Source organism: Leptonychotes weddellii, chromosome 1 (assembly GCF_054177405.1).
Source record: "Leptonychotes weddellii isolate Sample4059 chromosome 1, ASM5417740v2, whole genome shotgun sequence".
NCBI lineage: Eukaryota > Metazoa > Chordata > Mammalia > Carnivora > Phocidae > Leptonychotes > Leptonychotes weddellii.
In genome coordinates, this window is record NC_138369.1 from 90,233,840 (window position 1) to 90,251,638 (window position 17,799).

At 40.5% G+C, this 17,799-nt stretch overlaps 1 protein-coding gene across 2 annotated transcripts; it reads right to left on the reverse strand.

Annotated features, from left to right (window-relative positions):
* Positions 1-960: 960 nt before the first annotated feature.
* On the reverse strand, positions 961-16,547 carry TM4SF18 (transmembrane 4 L six family member 18). 2 transcript variants are annotated; one of them, XM_081827509.1, is made up of 5 exons: positions 16,326-16,547; positions 16,043-16,236; positions 13,145-13,234; positions 5,770-5,912; positions 961-1,171 (listed from the first exon to the last, which is right to left on the reverse strand). In XM_081827509.1, the coding sequence occupies exons 2-5, from the start codon at positions 16,217-16,219 to the stop codon at positions 976-978; spliced, it is 606 nt and encodes a 201-aa protein (XP_081683635.1). In that variant the 5' UTR covers positions 16,220-16,236; positions 16,326-16,547; the 3' UTR covers positions 961-975. The 2 variants fall into 2 exon arrangements, with proteins under 2 accessions (XP_081683635.1, XP_081683637.1); XM_081827511.1 differs by lacking the exon at positions 13,145-13,234 and having other exon boundaries at positions 16,326-16,546.
* Positions 16,548-17,799: the final 1,252 nt, after the last annotated feature.

The window sequence follows — 17,799 nt, forward strand, 5'->3', positions numbered from 1 at the left end:
TCATGCCATTTGCAACGACATTGGTGGAACTGCAGGGTGTTATGCTGAGCGAAATAAGTCAATCAGAGAAAGACATGTATCATATGACCTCACTGATATGAGGAATTCTTAATCTCAGGAAACAAACTGAGGGTTGCTGGAGTGGGGGGTGGGGTGGGAGGGATGGGGTGGCTGGGTGATAGACACTGGGGAAGGTATGTGCTATGGTGAAAGCTGTGAATTGTGTAAGACTGTTGAATCACAGATCTGTACCTCTGAAACAAATAATACATTATATGTTAAGAAAAAAAAAAGAAGATAGCAGGAGGGGAAGAATGAAGGGGGGAATCTGAGGGGTAGATGAACCATGAGAGACTATGGACTCTGAGAAACAAACTGAGGGTTCTAGAGGGGAGAGGGTGGGGGGATGGGTTAGCCTGGTGATGGGTATTAAAGAGGGCACGTATTGAATGGAGCACTGGGTGTTATACGCAAACAATGAATCATGGAACACTACATCAAAAACTAATGATGTAATGTATGGTGATTAACATAACAATAAAAAATTTTAAAAACCATCTTTCCCTACTTTAAAACCAATTACTAATGATTCAGTATAAAGAATGATTATTAGGTTCATGTAGCAGCATTCAGAAGAGAAATTATTTCAATGGGATAATGTTGTGAGCCTTCAATTATCTTATGAACAGGGAAATTCTCAATAAATAGTAAGACCTCTTTGTGCTCTGAGTTATTTCTACACAAAACTGTGGCTCATTCAAAACACTTGTGCTGTTTTCACCATTCAGGACTGAGTGCAGATTTTATAACTATTCCATTGATTTAATCCACATAGGCAAGCCAACAGACACATTGGAATATCGGGAAAAAAATTGAGCTATTTGTTGAGGGCAGTAGGGATGGAAAGAAAACCTTTCAACCAGAGTCATTGAATCTTGGGTAATGGGGGGTAAAATGGAGGAGGTAGACGTGCCACTAGTGATCTATTACCTGGATGATGACTGAATAGGTTCCACACAGTATCTTGGATAACTGAGTGACTACTCTGATGAGGCAAACAATCACTTGAAGCCCACTGAGAGCTATGAGAATAGAAAATAAAATGATGTTCCACTCCACTACGTGTGCAGGTTCCAGGCACTCGGTCCATATGCTGGAGTCTGTAAGGAAACTGAGAAAGAGGAGGGATATAGTCAACAAGACTCGTGGTCAAGCCAAAATACTTGGTCCAAGTAAGAAGGCTCCAGATGTTTGTATGTTTGGGAAATTAATATATATTACTGAAATACATAATATTATTAAATGTGAATGAAAGCATTTAAAAAATCATTCAAATACGTATATTGAGTATATAGCATGCATAAAGCATTGGGCTATGCTTATTTTAAACAGGGAGCCTGCCTCAGAGACAATTTTAATTCAGTTAGAAGGCAAGACACATTCTGAAGGGTTCACTAGTAATAAAAGGCAGCACGTGTCAATACCAAGAAAGGTAAAGATTGCTCATTCCCTGAAAGTCCAGAAGTTAGCCTGGGCTGTCCGGGACAAGGCTGAGCTTGTGTTAGATATAAAAGATCACAGATGTGGCCAAATAACAAAGGGAAATGCTGCTAGAAATTCCTAGACTCGGGGCACCTGGGTGGCTCAGTGGGTTAGGTGTCTGCCTTCAGCTCAGGTCATGATCCCAGAATCCTGGAATCAAGTCCCGTGTTGGGCTTTCCGCTCAGCGGGGAGCCTTCTTCTCAACCTCTCCCTTGGCTGCTCCCCGTTTGTGCTCTCTCTCAAATAAATAAATAAATAAAATTTAAAAAAAAATAAATCCCTTATAAGCCCTATTTTGCTTAAAAAAAAAGAAAAAGAAACTCCTAGTCTCTGTCCCCAGAGTCCTTTCAAACAGTGGTTCCAGGATTATCTGGAGGGCTTGTGAAAATGCAGCTTGCAGAGACCCCACCCCACCCCCACCCCCACCACCGAGTTTCTGATCCAGAAGGTTTGGATGAGGCTTGAGGTTTTGCATTTCTAAGTTCCCAGTGTTGCTGCGGCTGCGGCTGGTTTGGAGTCCGCAGTGCGAGCACGTCTGCTTTAGAACACTGCTGCGCTCTGCTGTTGCTAAAATTTAAGTGATGAGGTGGGAATGCAAAAACTCGGAAGGTTCCATCAGTCTAGTTTAGCACTGGATTGTGAGAACTCAACCATGCCCCAAGATGATCTTGAAAGCACGCTGAATCTACCCGACTGACATTTGCTCACTTCCGGATCCAGCATGCCCCGCAGTGCTTCTCCGAAGGGTGACACTCTGTTCAACGGAATCAAAATGGAAAACTGGTCTCCTCAGAGAATTCTCCAAACAAAGATAATCAAACCTATTTGTAGGGCAGAGTTGTTCATAAATACCTTGTCAATAGCAATATGCTTTTTCCTGAGACGGCGGCTAAGGCAAAGAGCCTACTGGGCAAGTGGCCTGGAGCACTGGTGTCTGTGGTGGGACCGGTGAATTCTGCAGTTCAGGGAACACCACCACCATGACTCCCCTCTTCTCTTTGTTTTTCCTTCTCCCCTACCCTCCCCCCACTCTGCCCCGTTTCTCTCCTATTCCCTTTCTTTAGTTCTCTCTTTCCTCCCTTTCTTTAGTTCCTACTCTCTATGCTCTGGGACCCTCAGAAGCACTCCGAGAATTTCCTGATCTTTCTAAAGGCACTTAGGTCTCAAGCGGCAAAAGTACTCAGTAGGGAGTTCTTGGTTCTGTATGATCTTGGACAAGAGACTTTACATCTCTGACCTCTAGAGTCTTACTTGGACAATGGGATTAACATATGGAACTCTGGGGTTATTAGGAAAATTCGGTGAAAGGTGTGTAAAAATGCTGTGGAACCTGTAAAGCCTGATACAGATAAAATCTCCTGTTACTATTTCCCTAGACCCATTCCATACACCCTCATACTCTGAACTCAGTCTCAGCCATCAGGGAAGCTAATCCCTTCAAGATCCTCACTCTAGACTTCCCAGTACACGCTCTGCACAGATCACCCAACACCTGAAAGCAAGATGACCTTCATGGTGTTGATTTTTCTTCTGGACTGTGGTGCTTATTTATTCTTCCTGTAAACCACAGAGTAGTAAATGCACTAGTAGGGTCTGGAAGGAATGGAGATGCTATTTCTGATACTCCTTCCCTCCACAGCCTCCATATAAAGCTCTATCACAGCATTTACTTCCTTATATTGTAAGTCTGTCTTATCTGTATCTATATCTATTCCCTCACTAAGCTGTGTACTCTGAGAGCCCTACCTTGATTTCTACACCCCTGAATAGCCAGGCCTAAGACCTAAGGCAGTGCCTGGCACATTGCAAAGATCCACAAATGCTTGTTGAATGGAACTGATTCAGGATCCCCAGCAGTCACCATGCCCGTGATTGAGCCTACTGACTACCCAGCAAATGGAGCCATAAAACATTATGCCCGGTAATGATGTTAATCATAAAATCTGCCTCATTCTAAAAATTTATTAAATCTTAATCTGTGTTTTGTTTCCATTTAATTGTCAATTCTGTGAGGTGGAAATGATTTACAGAGGCTCAGGGATATCTGTTTAAGGTCATCATACAGTTTTGTTTTTAAAGATTTCATTTATTTATTTCACAGAAAGACACAGAGCGAGAGAGGGAACACAAGCAGGGGGAGTGGGAGAAGGAGAAGCAAGCTTCTCGCGGAGCAGGGAGTCTGATGTGGGGCTCGTTCCCAGGACCCTGGGACCATGACCTGAGCTGAAGGCTCAGACGCTTAACGACTGAGCTACCCAGGTGCACCTAAGGTCATACAGTTTGTAAGTAGCAGATGGAAGACATGAACCCAGATGTGTAAGCATTGAAGGCTTGTGCTATGAGGGCAATGTTCACTCCAAAGCCTCCATCTTAGCAGAACATTCTGTCAGGTCCGTGTGAGCTCCTAGAGGGAAGTAAAACTGTGTAACTTATCTTTGATTCTCTAGCACCTAATTCAAGACCTGGGCACAGTAGATGCTCAAGAAATATTTGTTGAAAAATGTACAAATGAATAACTGATTTGTGGAACTTTAACATTAACATTTGTTCCACCCAGAATTTGCCAAGGTTTGGAAACTTCTCTAGGAGACCAGAGACTTGACTTAACTTCCCTTCATGGCTTCTAATGTTTTACCCCCAAATATTTGTCTGTAGCTGGAGTCAGGTGAATACAAATATCAAGGGCAACTTTCAATCTGTACCTCTGAAACAAATAATACAATATGTGTTAAAAGAAGAAGAAGAAGAAGATAGCAGGAGGGGAAGAATGAAGGGGGGGAAATCGGAGTGGGAGACGAGCCATGAGAGACAATAGACTCTGAAAAACAAACTGAGGGTTCTAGAGGGGCGGTGGTGGGAGGATGGGTTAGCCTGGTGATGGGTATTAAAGAGGGCACGTTCTGCATGGAGCACTGGGTGTTATACGCAAACAATGAATCATGGAACACTACATCAAAAACTAATGATGTAATGTATGGTGATTAACATAACAATATAAATTTTAAAAAGAAAGAGTAATGGAGAGGCATGTGGGCAATCTCAGATTCTTGCATTGAAAGGGAAATCTTCTTTGGTTTGGGGGTCTGGGGATGATGGCAGAAAAAAATCATTTTTTGCACCTAGTGGGATTTTTTTCATTAGGGTCCCCTTTCCTGAGCCCCTAAATTCCCACAGGAGTGGTCCGAAATGCCTGAGGTTATTTTCTAGGTTCTCCCGACCTGAGAGAGCTCTGCTCACAGCATGTGGCACTTGGTGGAACCTTCAAGACAAAGGTGGCTATGGGCACAAAAGCAGTTTTGCAATCCAGGCCTAGCTGAGCATGTAAGACTTCAAATAGATGTGGGTCTTGAACAACAGAGCCAGTCATAGGGAACTGAGAAGAGACTGTAACTTCCCTAGGGAGTGGTACAGACACTCCCTCCATTTATACCATTAGAATTCTGAGCATAGGACAAGACCAGGAGAGGTTCGATGGACGTCTCCTGCATCTCTAGATGGCCCTGCTACCTCTAGAGCTATCTCTGCAGGTGGTGGCAGGTACAATGCCAGTGTGAGGTGTTCTGCGATCCAGCACTGGGTTCCCCAACAGCTAACTGAACCACCAGCCCTCTAAGTAAGGCTGCCTTCCTAGACTCCTCTTCAGTCCACACTAGATCATCTCCTGGCTCCCCCACAAACCCTTGCACCTGGTCGTGTCCCCGGATCTCACTCTGAACTTGGCCGCTCACGCTGCCTGCTTCTATCTCTGTGTGTCCCTGATAGTATAGAGCGGGTAACACCATCCAAGGGCACTGGGATTCTCTCCCAGACAAGCCCTTTCCCAGCTCTAACAGACCGCACAATCCGAACGGGCCACACAACAAGACTGAGTTGTTAGAACCATTGAAGTCCTAGGCTCCAGCAGTTGCCAGGCCACAGTAACCACAAAGCTTTGCTCTGAAGTTTGGGAGAAACACACCTTTCATTTGGATATCTCCACATCAACCTCAAAATAGTGAATGCAAATGACATTAAAAGACTGGCCAAAAAAAGAGAGAGAGAGAGAGAAGAAAAACATCTAAACAGAGATCTGTGTAGGAAGAAATTGGTCTATTATTTAACTAATAGGAAAATTCTGCACTAACATACCCACATGGAATCCCAAAGTGATCACGGAAAATGAGCATGAGCATGAAGCCAGGCGTTTCTGGCTTTCTGAGCCACTTGATTTGGGGGATTATTCCTTACCGTCCTGCCGTGCCTTCAAAGGCGTACTCCCAGCCATCCAGAGTGCGGCAGTAGGGACCCTGAACGAGGCCCAGAGCAGATATGACCAGGCAGTATCCAGAGAAAGCAATTCCAAGGGCAGAAAAGATCATCGACAGCAGTGTCTAAATTAAACATAGAAGAAGGAGGTCAGGAAAAAAAAAAAAAGAGAAAGGAGGAGGAGGAGGAGAAGGTGGAGGAGGTCAGTGCCATAGAATGAGACAAGGGGATATTGTGGATAAATGTTCAGATAGGTACCTTCCCCTACTCACCCAAATCTACTGCATGCAGTCTGTGTAAATGCCCACAGAAAAACAGAAACATTTAATCCAAACCCACCTGATCTTTAAAATAAGTTTTTAAAATGACTTTTTGTTTGGGATTCCACAGAGGATCCTAGTTAATTTACTACATTTCTTCCTTTCTTCTGGAATTTCAATATCAAAATAATGATCATACATTAATGCAGTGAAAAGGTGTGACCGATCAATCTATAGTTACTAAAGACATTATTTTCTAGGTTGGGTGGGTTCTCTAAGAATCAGAAGCTAGGACCTTGGCTTTTCTCCTGTGAAGATGATATGTGAATACCTTCACTCACAGGAATATGAGGGGAAATATCAGGTGTTAGCCTACATGACATATTTATGTTCAAGTGAGGATAAGATTAATGGGGAAGAGGGTGTTTTCCTTGGAGTAGAGAGAACGAGCAGTGTTCACAGGCAGATCGGTACAAGCAGAGTTGTAAAGGTAAATAGATTAGTGTGATCTAAGACAGGGTTTCTACCGAGCGTTAGAGAGTTTATGAAGGCCAGATTGACATGTTTGCTAATGTTGGGGAAATGGAGCTGTTGGACACAACCCAGCCCTCAGAGTTGCTTACAAAGTGAGTGCAACTTGGTATATGCAGGCAGAAGGTGACTTTGAATGCTGGATCAAGGAGGGTGGACTTCATCCTTCAGGGCAAGTAGCTTTTCCCCCCATACCTTTCACTAAATTTTTTTTTCAAATCTACCAAAAAGTTGAACATATAGTATAGTATACTAGAGTCAATGCATCTTTGTATACTCTTTGTCTAGACTCATCTTCTGTGAATATTTTATCATTTTTGCTTGCTCTCTCTCTGTATGTATATGTATATATCCATGCACATGTATGTATTTATTTACACATTTCTGTTCCCAAACCACTTAAAAGTAGGTTGTAGATACTGTGATATCTCACTCCTAAACCCATCAGCACATATCTCCCCAAAATAAAGATATTCTATTATTCTGCAACTGTGTTTTACTTTTTTGTACAGAATCCAATGAGAGTTTATGCACAGGGTTACATCTCTTTAGTTTCCTTTGATCTACATTACTCTTACTGCCTTTTTGTTTTTTAGAATATTAAATTGTTTTTGAACAATCCCAGCCAGTTGTCTTATAGAATGTCCCCCACAATCTGGGCTATTCTGATTTTTAACTCACAACTAGACTTGGGTTAAACATTTTGGCAAGAACACCTGATGGGCATGAATACCTTAGGGACCTCTCACTGCTATTGGTGATGCCTTTGACCTCTTCGTTAAGGTGGTGTCCTTCAGGTCTATAAACATACATTTTCCACTTTGCAATTAGTAAATAATTGGTGAGGTAATACTTTGAGACTGTGTAATATCCTATCCCCCAAAGACATTTCCACTGATGGATTTACCATCCACTGATGATCCTCATATCCATTGATCACTAATGATCACAATGACTGGTTGCAGGGTGCTGTTCATCTCATGCTATCATTTCTTCTGCATTTATAACTTATTACTTTTCTGCACAGAAAAACTTCCATTTCCCATCTCTCTCTTTCTCTATTATTGTGTACACATGGATTTTCTAATTCAGTGTGTTATCATTCATAACTGTTATTATTCTTTTAGATGCTCATTTGGTCCAAATATGGCCAGTGAGAACATCCTGTCAAGTCAATTCCTGTGCCCTTTGAGATATCCCTGTCATTCCTTGAACACCTCCTTGCTTCCTGGCACAAAATGTACCAAGCTCATTTTGAATTTATAAATAACCAGAATAGCTCTTTTTCCAACAAGCCATGTACGTGGTTTTTGAGTAAGGAAGTGACATGAACCAATATATAATTTTGAAAGATGGCTCTGTGGCGATGGCATGCCAACCAGAAGTGAGAGAGCCCAAAACAAGGATTCCATGTCAAGACAGTTTCAACTTGCGGTGACAAAGACATGCCCTGGAGGAAAAGGAAAAGACGTTGGGGAGGAAATAAGTAGCTAGAGATGGACCCAAAAAAAAAAAATTCTGGAATGAAAAGGACAGAAATAGGGATGCCAAAAAGGGTAGTTTGGTTTGGGAGACAACTTAATCTGGTTTTAGAAATGTTCCTTTCAAGTTGAGAGTAGAACAGCCAAGTTAGTTGATGATAAATTCAAAACTTGAGACCAGAAAAACTGAGAACAACAAACCTGTGATTTGGGGAACAAAAGTGATCTCACATTATATACATCTCAAATAATTTAACATTATTTTACTGATTATCACATTAATACATGCTCATTATGGGAAATCAGGAAAAAATGTATTTAAAAACCCAAAGAAGAAAAGAACAATTCTGCTTTTTTCCTATTTGATATTATTTCATTGGCATCTTCACATTGATTAAAAGATCATTCAAATTATATTTCTCATATTGATTTTAATAGAATGTTGGCCCATCATGGGATGAGACAAGCTACTTTTTTTTTTTAACAGGTTACTGACCGTTACACTTTACAAAGAAAATTTACCTATTCACCAATGCCATCTTCCAAAAAGGAAGAAGGATGTTTTGAAAAGAGAGAGCTCCTTGTTTACCAAATACGCTCTTAAGCAGTTCACTGGAAAGATCAACGAAGAATTTCTTCATTTGGTGAAACTGGCAACCATAGCATAGGACATATATTTGTATATATATATATACAAATCACAGTCTAATGAGTAGATACCATTGCACAATTGAGCCTCGAAATAAAGCAGGAATAAGAATCTCTCTGAGTCAGTTTCATTTTCTATAAACTGTAAATGATGTAGATGATTATAGTACCTATATAACAGGGATGTTTCAAAATTAAAGAACACAATGGATATAAAAATTATTTCAAAAGTGTAAATATAATCACAATTTTTATCTATTATTCCAAGCACCTCTATTTGGCAGATAGTTGTTTTCCAGGGTTAACAACACACAGGATTTTGGCAGAAAACGAGACTCCACAGAAGAATGAACAGCAAACAAGAAGTTAATGGAGTTCAGGTCACCCCCAAAATATGGCACCTTAGCAGACTGAATATTTTAGACTGAAGGAGTTTGAGAAAATGGCAGAAACAGGATGGTCACTCCGACCCATCCCAGCCCCTTCACCCTTCTTCTCTGAAACAGGTCATAAAACTCCCACGTGCAAGTTACCCTCTCTGTACAAGGAGGAAAAGGAAGACATTTTTATCAGCAGAGACAGGGAATTTGGGGCCAAGAAACCTATGTAAACAAACCTCATTAAACTCAACCTTATCTTCCTGGTTACTTCTTCACCATTTACTACCCCCAGCCCAAACCCCCACACTTGCCAATTCTTTAATTGCTGTTTCTTGCTACTCTGGTCACTCCTTTAGGTCTTCATTCTCTTGTGAAGGCTCCCATGTATACATAAAATTCAATAAAATGTGTACCCCTTTCTCTTGCTAATCTGTTTTTGTCAGTTTAATTTTCAGATTGAGTGCCAGGGACCCTAAGAGGGTTGAATAAAACTTTTTTTCCGCTACAGTATCCATCCAACAGGGGGCACCATTGGCTGGGGACCCCTTGCTTGGTCCCGGAGCTATGGTTAGAGATCCTGGATCTGTGACAAAAGCCACAGAAGAATTCTTGCCATGTCAGTTTCTTGGATCTCTGCCTGTGGGGGACTGGTCCAGGGTAGGTGGTAAGAGTCTTTTCCTTTTCAGATTCAGATTGGCAGGGGAAAACATTTATAAAAATTAGTTCTTTGGATTGTGACTCTGGTTAAAATTTGGTTTCGAGTTATCCATTGGTTATTGATCCTTTCCCTCCCATGGACAGCTAATCAATTTCCTGTTTGTCTCTTATTTGTGTCCTGAGAAATTGGCTTGGCTTTCTGCCTGTCAGGGCATGCAAGTGTCAGTTCTTGGAGGCAGCCAATTGTCAAGTTGTGGGCCCCCAAAAATCTGCCATACAGAAATTTGGGCTGCACCCCACTGTGGCTAGCATCCTACCAATTGTCGCCAGCTTTCAGGAGGAGTTGCCTAAGTCTTTCTTTTGCTACCTTTGAGAGTGATTTTGCTATCTTGGGAGGGCTGCATCTTTTGTACCCTCCTTGGGGACATCTCTTGCATCCATGGTTAAGTTTTGGTTTTGGTTTCAAGTCATTTGGTTTAAATATTTGAAACGATTTTTTTAAGGGGCTGTATGGTCAGAAGTTGGCCAAATTGAAGGTTGATATTCAGACCCTGATAGAAATTTTTTTTTTGATTAGTCTCTGTATTTAGGAATACTTGATTTATATGAGCATTCATTTATCTCTATGCCAATTAGAATAAAACTCTTTTGAGAGATTTTATAAATTATTTTGGTAATACCATCTGGAGGTAGAAAAATATCACACATCTGTAACAGACATATACAGACATAAATAAACATATAGAAAGACACAGAGATCTTACGGCCTTTGTTTTTAAATTTTAGCCACGTATCAGGTACGTTGATACAAAACTCACCAGTTTATAAAAGAGTCCAAATTGTGTTTCTGGCTGATGGAACAAGTTATGGCTACCCATTTGGATGGCTAAAGTTTTTTACTAATAGTTGTGGAGAAGAGTGTTAAGATTTTTATCTGCCCTTGACAAGTAATCTTATGAAGGCTGTGGACTAGATTTTGGCAAGGGAGTTTTTAGAGTAGTTGGTTTTTTAATTTTTTTAATTTTTATTTTTTATTTATTTTTTTGACAGGGAGAGACATAGCGAGAGCAGGAACACAAGCAGGGGAGTGGGAGAGGGAGAAGCAGGCTTCCCGCAGAGCAGGGAGCCCGATGTGGGACTCGATCCCAGGACCCTGGGATCATGACCTGAGCCGAAGGCAGACGCTTAACGACTGAGCCACCCAGGCGCCCCAGCAGTTGGTTTTTTTTAAAATGTATGCTTTAGAAATTATGGAAATAGCATATTCATGAATTTGCCAATCAACAGGATGTTGATATCTGTAACACTCCACAATTGCTTACTTCCTGGTTTTCACTAGAAATTTAAGTTTCTAAGAGTTAAGAATTCTAATATATGGAATTAAAACTGCTAAAAAAAAAAAGAAAGTAAAACTACTGGAAATAAGAAGAGAACAACTGTGTGTACAAGAAAAAAAGTAGGTGTTTTGGTAAAAAAAAAAGTATGAGTTACAGAGATGTGTTTTTGTTGAGGGAAAAAGAAACTTTTGGGGAAAACTTTTTCTCCTCTGTCAAGTGAATCAATTTCCATTGCAGAGCTTCAGCAGTTCCAAACCTGGGCAGACTCACAGTTAGCCTTCAAGATGTGCTTTATTTAATTTAAATGAGAATTAATTGCCACCATGCTGTAATTGAGAAGTTGTACATAAAGCTCCATATTTCTACTTTCTACTGAAAACTGAGAAACACTGCCCAGTTTTATCATGATAACAATCGGCTGGACTTGAGGAGCAGCTCCCTCTCTCCCTTAAACAGAGACTTGCTCTAATGCCTACCAGGCTCAGTTCTTTCATTTCCATCAGGTAGTTGCTCCTGGGGGCATATAAACTGGGAACCCTATTCTAAAGCCCTACCTTGAAAGAACCAAGCAGGGAATTCAGAGAATCCCCTCTCCCTTCCTCCTGCTTTTCCCTTTGAGATACCAGTCATCTCATTCAATTTGATTATCAGACCCTGTCCAGACTCCACACTGTCTACAGCATCCATTTGTGCTGGAGATGGTAATAGTCAAGGCAAATTGAACACATTTATTTTTATTATGAACCTAATGGCACATACGTTTGTTTTCTAGAGATTCCCTGAGTATCATAGGTTAATGTTTACCTGAATCTATTGCTTCAACTAGGCAATTTTGAAAGCTTTTCCATAAGTGTAATACCAGCAGCTACTGGGGAATGTCTGAGGTGGTTGGTTGGTTAAGAAAATACATACACCCACAAAGCACATGTACATGCACATGCACGTGCACAGAGTGTCTTTCAATTCTTCAAATCTTCTCCTCCAGAAGCTCAGTTCTAAATTTAGCAGCTAATTTAGTCTTCCAACACATCTGTCAAAGAAAGCTGGACATGTCATCTTGGCTGCGCATTAAAATCTGGTTGCCCCTCGGACCAGCCAGCTCAGGATGTCTGCGGGTGGGATTCCAACTCCAAGCTCTCAGATGATTACAACGGGCAGCCACAGTGGGCAGCCACTGCTGCAAGATATGCCTACCAGGCCTCCAGGAAAGTCCTTTTGGTTAATACATAACACGTTCTCTCTGAGCCACAGGTAATTCATATAAGTATGAATAACAATGATCTAACTCACTGGGTAAGTGTGAAAAAAACTATCAAGTGCTATGCAAATATGATTAAAAGATGATGACCCTGAGGAGAAGGATAATGATGGAAATGTAGGAGCCTAGCACCTGCCTGCTGAGCACAGGCTTAGAAAATTTGGTTGTATTATTCTCTCTTGATTCTATTTAAATTATTTTTAAAATCCCAGTTTAAAAAAATGTACATCACGTATACCCAACACATGGATAAATCTAATCATTATGCTGAATGACAGAAGCCAGATACAGAAGAAAAATTCTGCATGATTCTATTCACATAGACTACAAGCTAATCTACAGTGACATAAAGCAGATCAAAGATTAATCTTTCAGGGGTAATAGAAATGTTCTGTGTCTTGATTGTGATGGTTGCTTGGGTGTATTTGGCTGTCAAAACTCATGGAATTGTACAATTTTAATGGATGCCGTCTATTGAATGTAAATCAGTCCTCAATAAAGTTGAAAAGGGAAAAAAAATAAACTCACAGAAACCCAGTTAGGAAAAGGTAATATTATTTTCTAATTTCATGTATCTTTAAATCCTGAACTTCTGGAAGAACATCAGCAAGACAAAGGTGGAGGAAAGACAGTAAACAAAATGGAAGTTTGTTTGTTTGTTTGTTTGTTTTTGAGTAAGCTCTTGGGCTCTGAGTTGAAAAGATCATGGAGAAGGGACAATAGTGTCAATATTTTCATGTTTCATGAGTGAGAGGAAAGAGAGCCAGAGCCCATTCAGCCATCCTCAAAGTACTATTGCTCTTACCCTGTATTTTTTGCTGCAGTTTTCACTCTGGCAACATTTATAGTTGCTATCATTCTCCAATACAAGAAGAACTGCTGCTACTATAAGCATCTGTAGTAGGGAAGAGAGGAAATATCAGAAATGAAATACTAGTCATAATCAGAGCACAGTGATTCAGAGCAGAGACTCTGGGGTCAAGTGGACCTGGGTTCGAATCCCAGTGCTGCCATTTTCTAGCTGTGTGAGCTTGAGAGTCCTTCCCTATAAAATGGTGTTGGGAAAGCATCTCATTGGGTTGTTAGGAGGTCATGTATGCAAAATTTTGAACACAGTGCTTGGTTTATAGTAAGTGATTGATAAATGTTAGCTATTATTGGCATGGCATCAAAAGCTAATCATTAAGCAGTAAATGGTATGGACATGGGAATACCACCCCACACAGCAAACCTGCATTTCTCACTGACTCAGTTGCAGAGGTCAGAGGAAAATCATCCACCAGACTTTTCTGTTTGCCAGCCTCTCTCCATTTACTGCCCTCTGGGAATGCAGGTGAGAGGCATGGTTAATCTGAAACTACATGTCTTAATTCAAAGTAAAGTCAGTTTGATTTGCCCAAGCACTCAGATCATCTCAGGTTCAAATTTTCAAGCGTCCTTTGTCTCTATCAAGCCGACAGACTGGGAGAATTCAATGTATTCTACTTTCTTTTCTTGGTATCCTAAGCAAAGGGCTCAAGTTCTGAAAAGAACGTGGATTTCTTTACTGTTATAGTTCCCAGTCTGGGCAGGTATGGACCGTGAATTGCTTCTGACAAATTCTCCACCTATCCTTTACTCCCAATGCTCAGGACTGAATCTTGAAGCTGAGTTCCATTGTTATTTTACTATGTGTAGTCAACATTTCCAGTTTCCAAGTTCGTCAGCTTTTGTCTGTCTACTTATTTATTTATCTACATCCCTCTTCTTTCTCTTAAAAAGATTTGACGCAGTAACAATCATGTTTTTCAAGAATTCCTTGACAATGGAAAATAGAGAACTGGTTCTTTTCTAACTTTTAAATTTTACACAGAATATAAGCCAAAGAGTCTTATATTCTCCTCCTTTCAACACCATTAGTTATCGCAGATTTTAATAGATTCTGGTTTAATCTTATCAATGCCTTGCAACCCTTCTATTGACTACGGTGACATATTAAGGGAAACAATGACGAGATAAAGCACAGTACAACAGGTACAGTAACTGGCTTCATTACAATATTAGTAGAAACAATTAGACCTAGACCCTGGAGTCCTGTGTCCTAAGAGAAACACAGGCATCGCTCGTGTTGAAAGAGAAACTGCTTTTTTTTTCATTGTAAAATTATAACTGGAATACAGGGCTCAAGCATAATGGAGGAACATTACCCCAAATCCCGCACCCTCACATGTTTTTATGTATTTACTCCTAGTATATTACCACATGTGTATATTTTGCATAGTTGTAATCGTAACTTATTCACAATTTTTGTATCTTTTCTTTTTTTCTTAACACAAAATAATATGCATTTTCCAAGTTACTACATCTTCATAATTATCATTTTCATCACCATAGAAAGTGAATGTACCACAATTTATGTGGCCAATTCTATGCTAGGGGGCTCCTACTAATTACTTACTATTATGAATAATGCTGCCATATATATCTATGTATGCATCTCTTTCCTTATTATGAATTAGTTGCTCAGAATTTATTCTCAGGTTTAGGATTACTGAGTCAAAAGACATAAGCATTTTCATGGATCTTAATATAGCCTATCAAAATCTTCTCCAAAAGGTTTGCATTCACTTATAGTGCAATAACCAAACATTCATTATGTACCTACCTATCACATAGCAACTTCGATAGCATTGGATATCAATACTTTAAAGTTGACTAACTTCATATGCAAAATAGTAACTAAATGAAAACTGTTTTCATCATAGTTATTCAAATATTATAATAATTAAGCACCCATGAAGATGTAGCGATAAATTATAACGCGTTTTCTTTTGTGTCATTGGTGGTATAGTAAGCTTGTACTGCACAACGTGCTGTTTTTAGAAATGATATGATCAGGAAAAGGGTTTCTTCCTCCGACTTGCCAACATGATTTACCACCAGCTTGTTTTTAAAGAGCACAAAGTCATCAGGAAAACATTCATGGATTCTGACTGGAAATAATTTGATTTCATTTTCAAAAACACCCCCCATTATGAGGTGTATAATATCAGACTATTTAATGATGATCTGGCCCATTCTTCAACAAGGATTTATAATCGCAGTATTCGCTGGCTACCTATACATGTCAGCCTCCGTCCTGGGCACTCCCTTCATGAGATTTTATTGAATCCCCACAATTACCCTAAAAAGCAAATGCTATCACTCCCATTTTTCAGATGAAGACACCGAGGCTCAAAGACATCGAGTAACTGGCTCAAGGTCTCATGGCACGAATGGCAGAGCTTGTATTTGAACACAAATTTGAATCTCCAAATCTCTGTTTTTTCCACGCGGTCTTGATACCTCTCCAGTCTAGAGAAATCATGAGTGCAGATAGAAAGTATTCTAGAAAAGAGCACTGCCACTGGACATTAAACAGCTTAAACCAACACACAGGGTTCATGAGGACATAATATTTCGACCAGCCAGCGACCCACAGACTTTCATTAGGACTAATTTCCTGCACTGCTGAAGTGACATAAATGGGCAGCTTACCGAAGACAAAGCTACCCTCCCAAGCCTTCACAGACTACCTGTCCCTCTACCCCCACCCATCTTCCAAATCCCAAACCCAGGATTAGTGGCATGATTTTTCCATTATTCATTATTTCTGCTAGGAACAAGACAATGCTTAGTAAAAACACCCCCTTCTGCAACCCCAAGTCTCCAAAGTCACACTTACCATGATACCTGAGAAACAGATTCCTTCAAAATACCACACGTAGTTGGTGAGTTTATTGCTGGATGCATAGGAAGTTTGCCCATTTGGGAAATACAATAATATATTCACAATTATGCTCCAAAGTGCAAGCAGAATCAGCAGACCACTTAAGCAGCCTCCACATTTCCGAGACCCCATTTTACCCTGCTCAGAACCTGCAGGAGATTTCAAGAGTGTAGAATTACATAAAGCCTAATTTTCTTCCTACCTGTCCCCCTTTTTTTTTCTTTTTGAGATTACCTACCACTTTCTGGGTCAGAGCCCTTCACTTCATATTCATGAGAAGCCCAGGGCTCGGACAGAACTGCAGCCCGCAATCTCTGGTGAGAAATAGTGGTTTACTGTTTGGAGAACAATAGACAATGATCCAGGACTGAAGAGCGGAGCTGGTCTTCATCCTGTGCCAAAGGAATGCGGTGTTTTTACTGCATTTTAAAATAAGTCATTTTCCTCTGGATTACAGAAAGAAAGCCTTAACCCTGAGCATATTTTTAAGAAGGAAGTTGGGGTGGGGCGTGGGGTTGGAATCAAATCTGGCAAATTTCATCCAATGGTGAACAGGGAGGTTAAAGGGAAAACTACCAAGGAAGTTTATGCTAGAGCAGTATATCCTGACTTTATGTATCTACCCTTCATTCAGTATACTCTATTTTGTGCTCACTATTCACCAAGCTTTGTTCCAACTGCAGGGGACACAAAAAGACAAAGACAGGGACACGCTGATGGGGGAGAAAAACAAGACATCCCTGTGGGTGAGTTTACTGTTGCAACATGGGTACAGTTTTCCTTCCAGGAGTTCATCTCTGTGATTTCTACCTCTCTGGAAAATAATAACAGGTATAAATTCGTATCTCTCTTGCTGCTTAGGAAAATGGGTAAAAGAATCTGGGTAATTTGATTAAGACTTTATGTGTAAGAAGTTTGAAACAAGGATTTAAGAATTATTGCTTCTAAATGACTGCCCTGAATAGAAAGAGCCACAGGTCCTTCTAATTAGGATGACATGAGCAAAGGATTAAGGGATGGCATCCTCACACTGCTATGTTTTTTTGTTTTAAAGATTCTGTTTATTTATTTATTTGAGAGAGCCAGCATGAGCAGGGGGAGAGGGGCAGAGGGAGAAGCAGACTCCCTGCTGAGCAGGGAGCCTGACTCAGGGCTAAATCCCAGGACACTGAGATCATGACCAGAGCCAAAGGCAGGTGCTTAACCAACTGAGCCACTCAGGCACCCTCACCCTTTTTTTAATGATTTTATTTATTTATTTATTTGAGAGAGAGAGGAATTGTTGACACTACTATGTTAAAGATGATGCGGACAATGGTGGTAAGGAATTCAAGGTTTGCCTGACCTCATTGCCACCTCTTTCTACTGGTAATAGCAGAACCCTGTTCAACTTAACCTTCTTTTTAAAAATTATTTAATTATTTATTTCTTTATTTGACAAGGACAGAGAGAGAGAAAGAGCACAAGCAGGGGGAGCAGCAGAGGGATAAGCAGGGAGCCCAACGTGGGGCTCAATCTCAGGACCCTGGGATCATGACCTGAGCCAAAGGCAGACGCTTAACCAACTGAGCCACTCAGGCGCCCCTCAACTTAACTTTCTTTTTTTTTTTTTCAACCTAACTTTCTTAAGTCTCAACTTCCTCATCTGTGAAATGGAAATTAAAAAAAATTATACCTTCCCTAGAAGAATAATGTGAGGGTTAAACAAGATT

What these genes read in the sequence shown, in the direction of transcription:
- TM4SF18 (XM_081827509.1), bottom strand. Translation starts at nt 16,219, where the DNA reads ATGGGGTCTCGGAAATGTGGAGGCTGCTTAAGTGGTCTGCTGATTCTG. An exon ending in TCTGTTTCTCAGGTATCATG is followed by an intron (nt 13,235 to 16,042) that starts GTAAGTGTGACT and finishes TCCCTACTACAG; the next exon opens with ATGCTTATAGTAGCAGCAGT. An exon ending in TTTGAAGGCACGGCAGGACG is followed by an intron (nt 1,172 to 5,769) that starts GTAAGGAATAAT and finishes CCTCTTTCTCAG; the next exon opens with TTTCCTTACAGACTCCAGCA.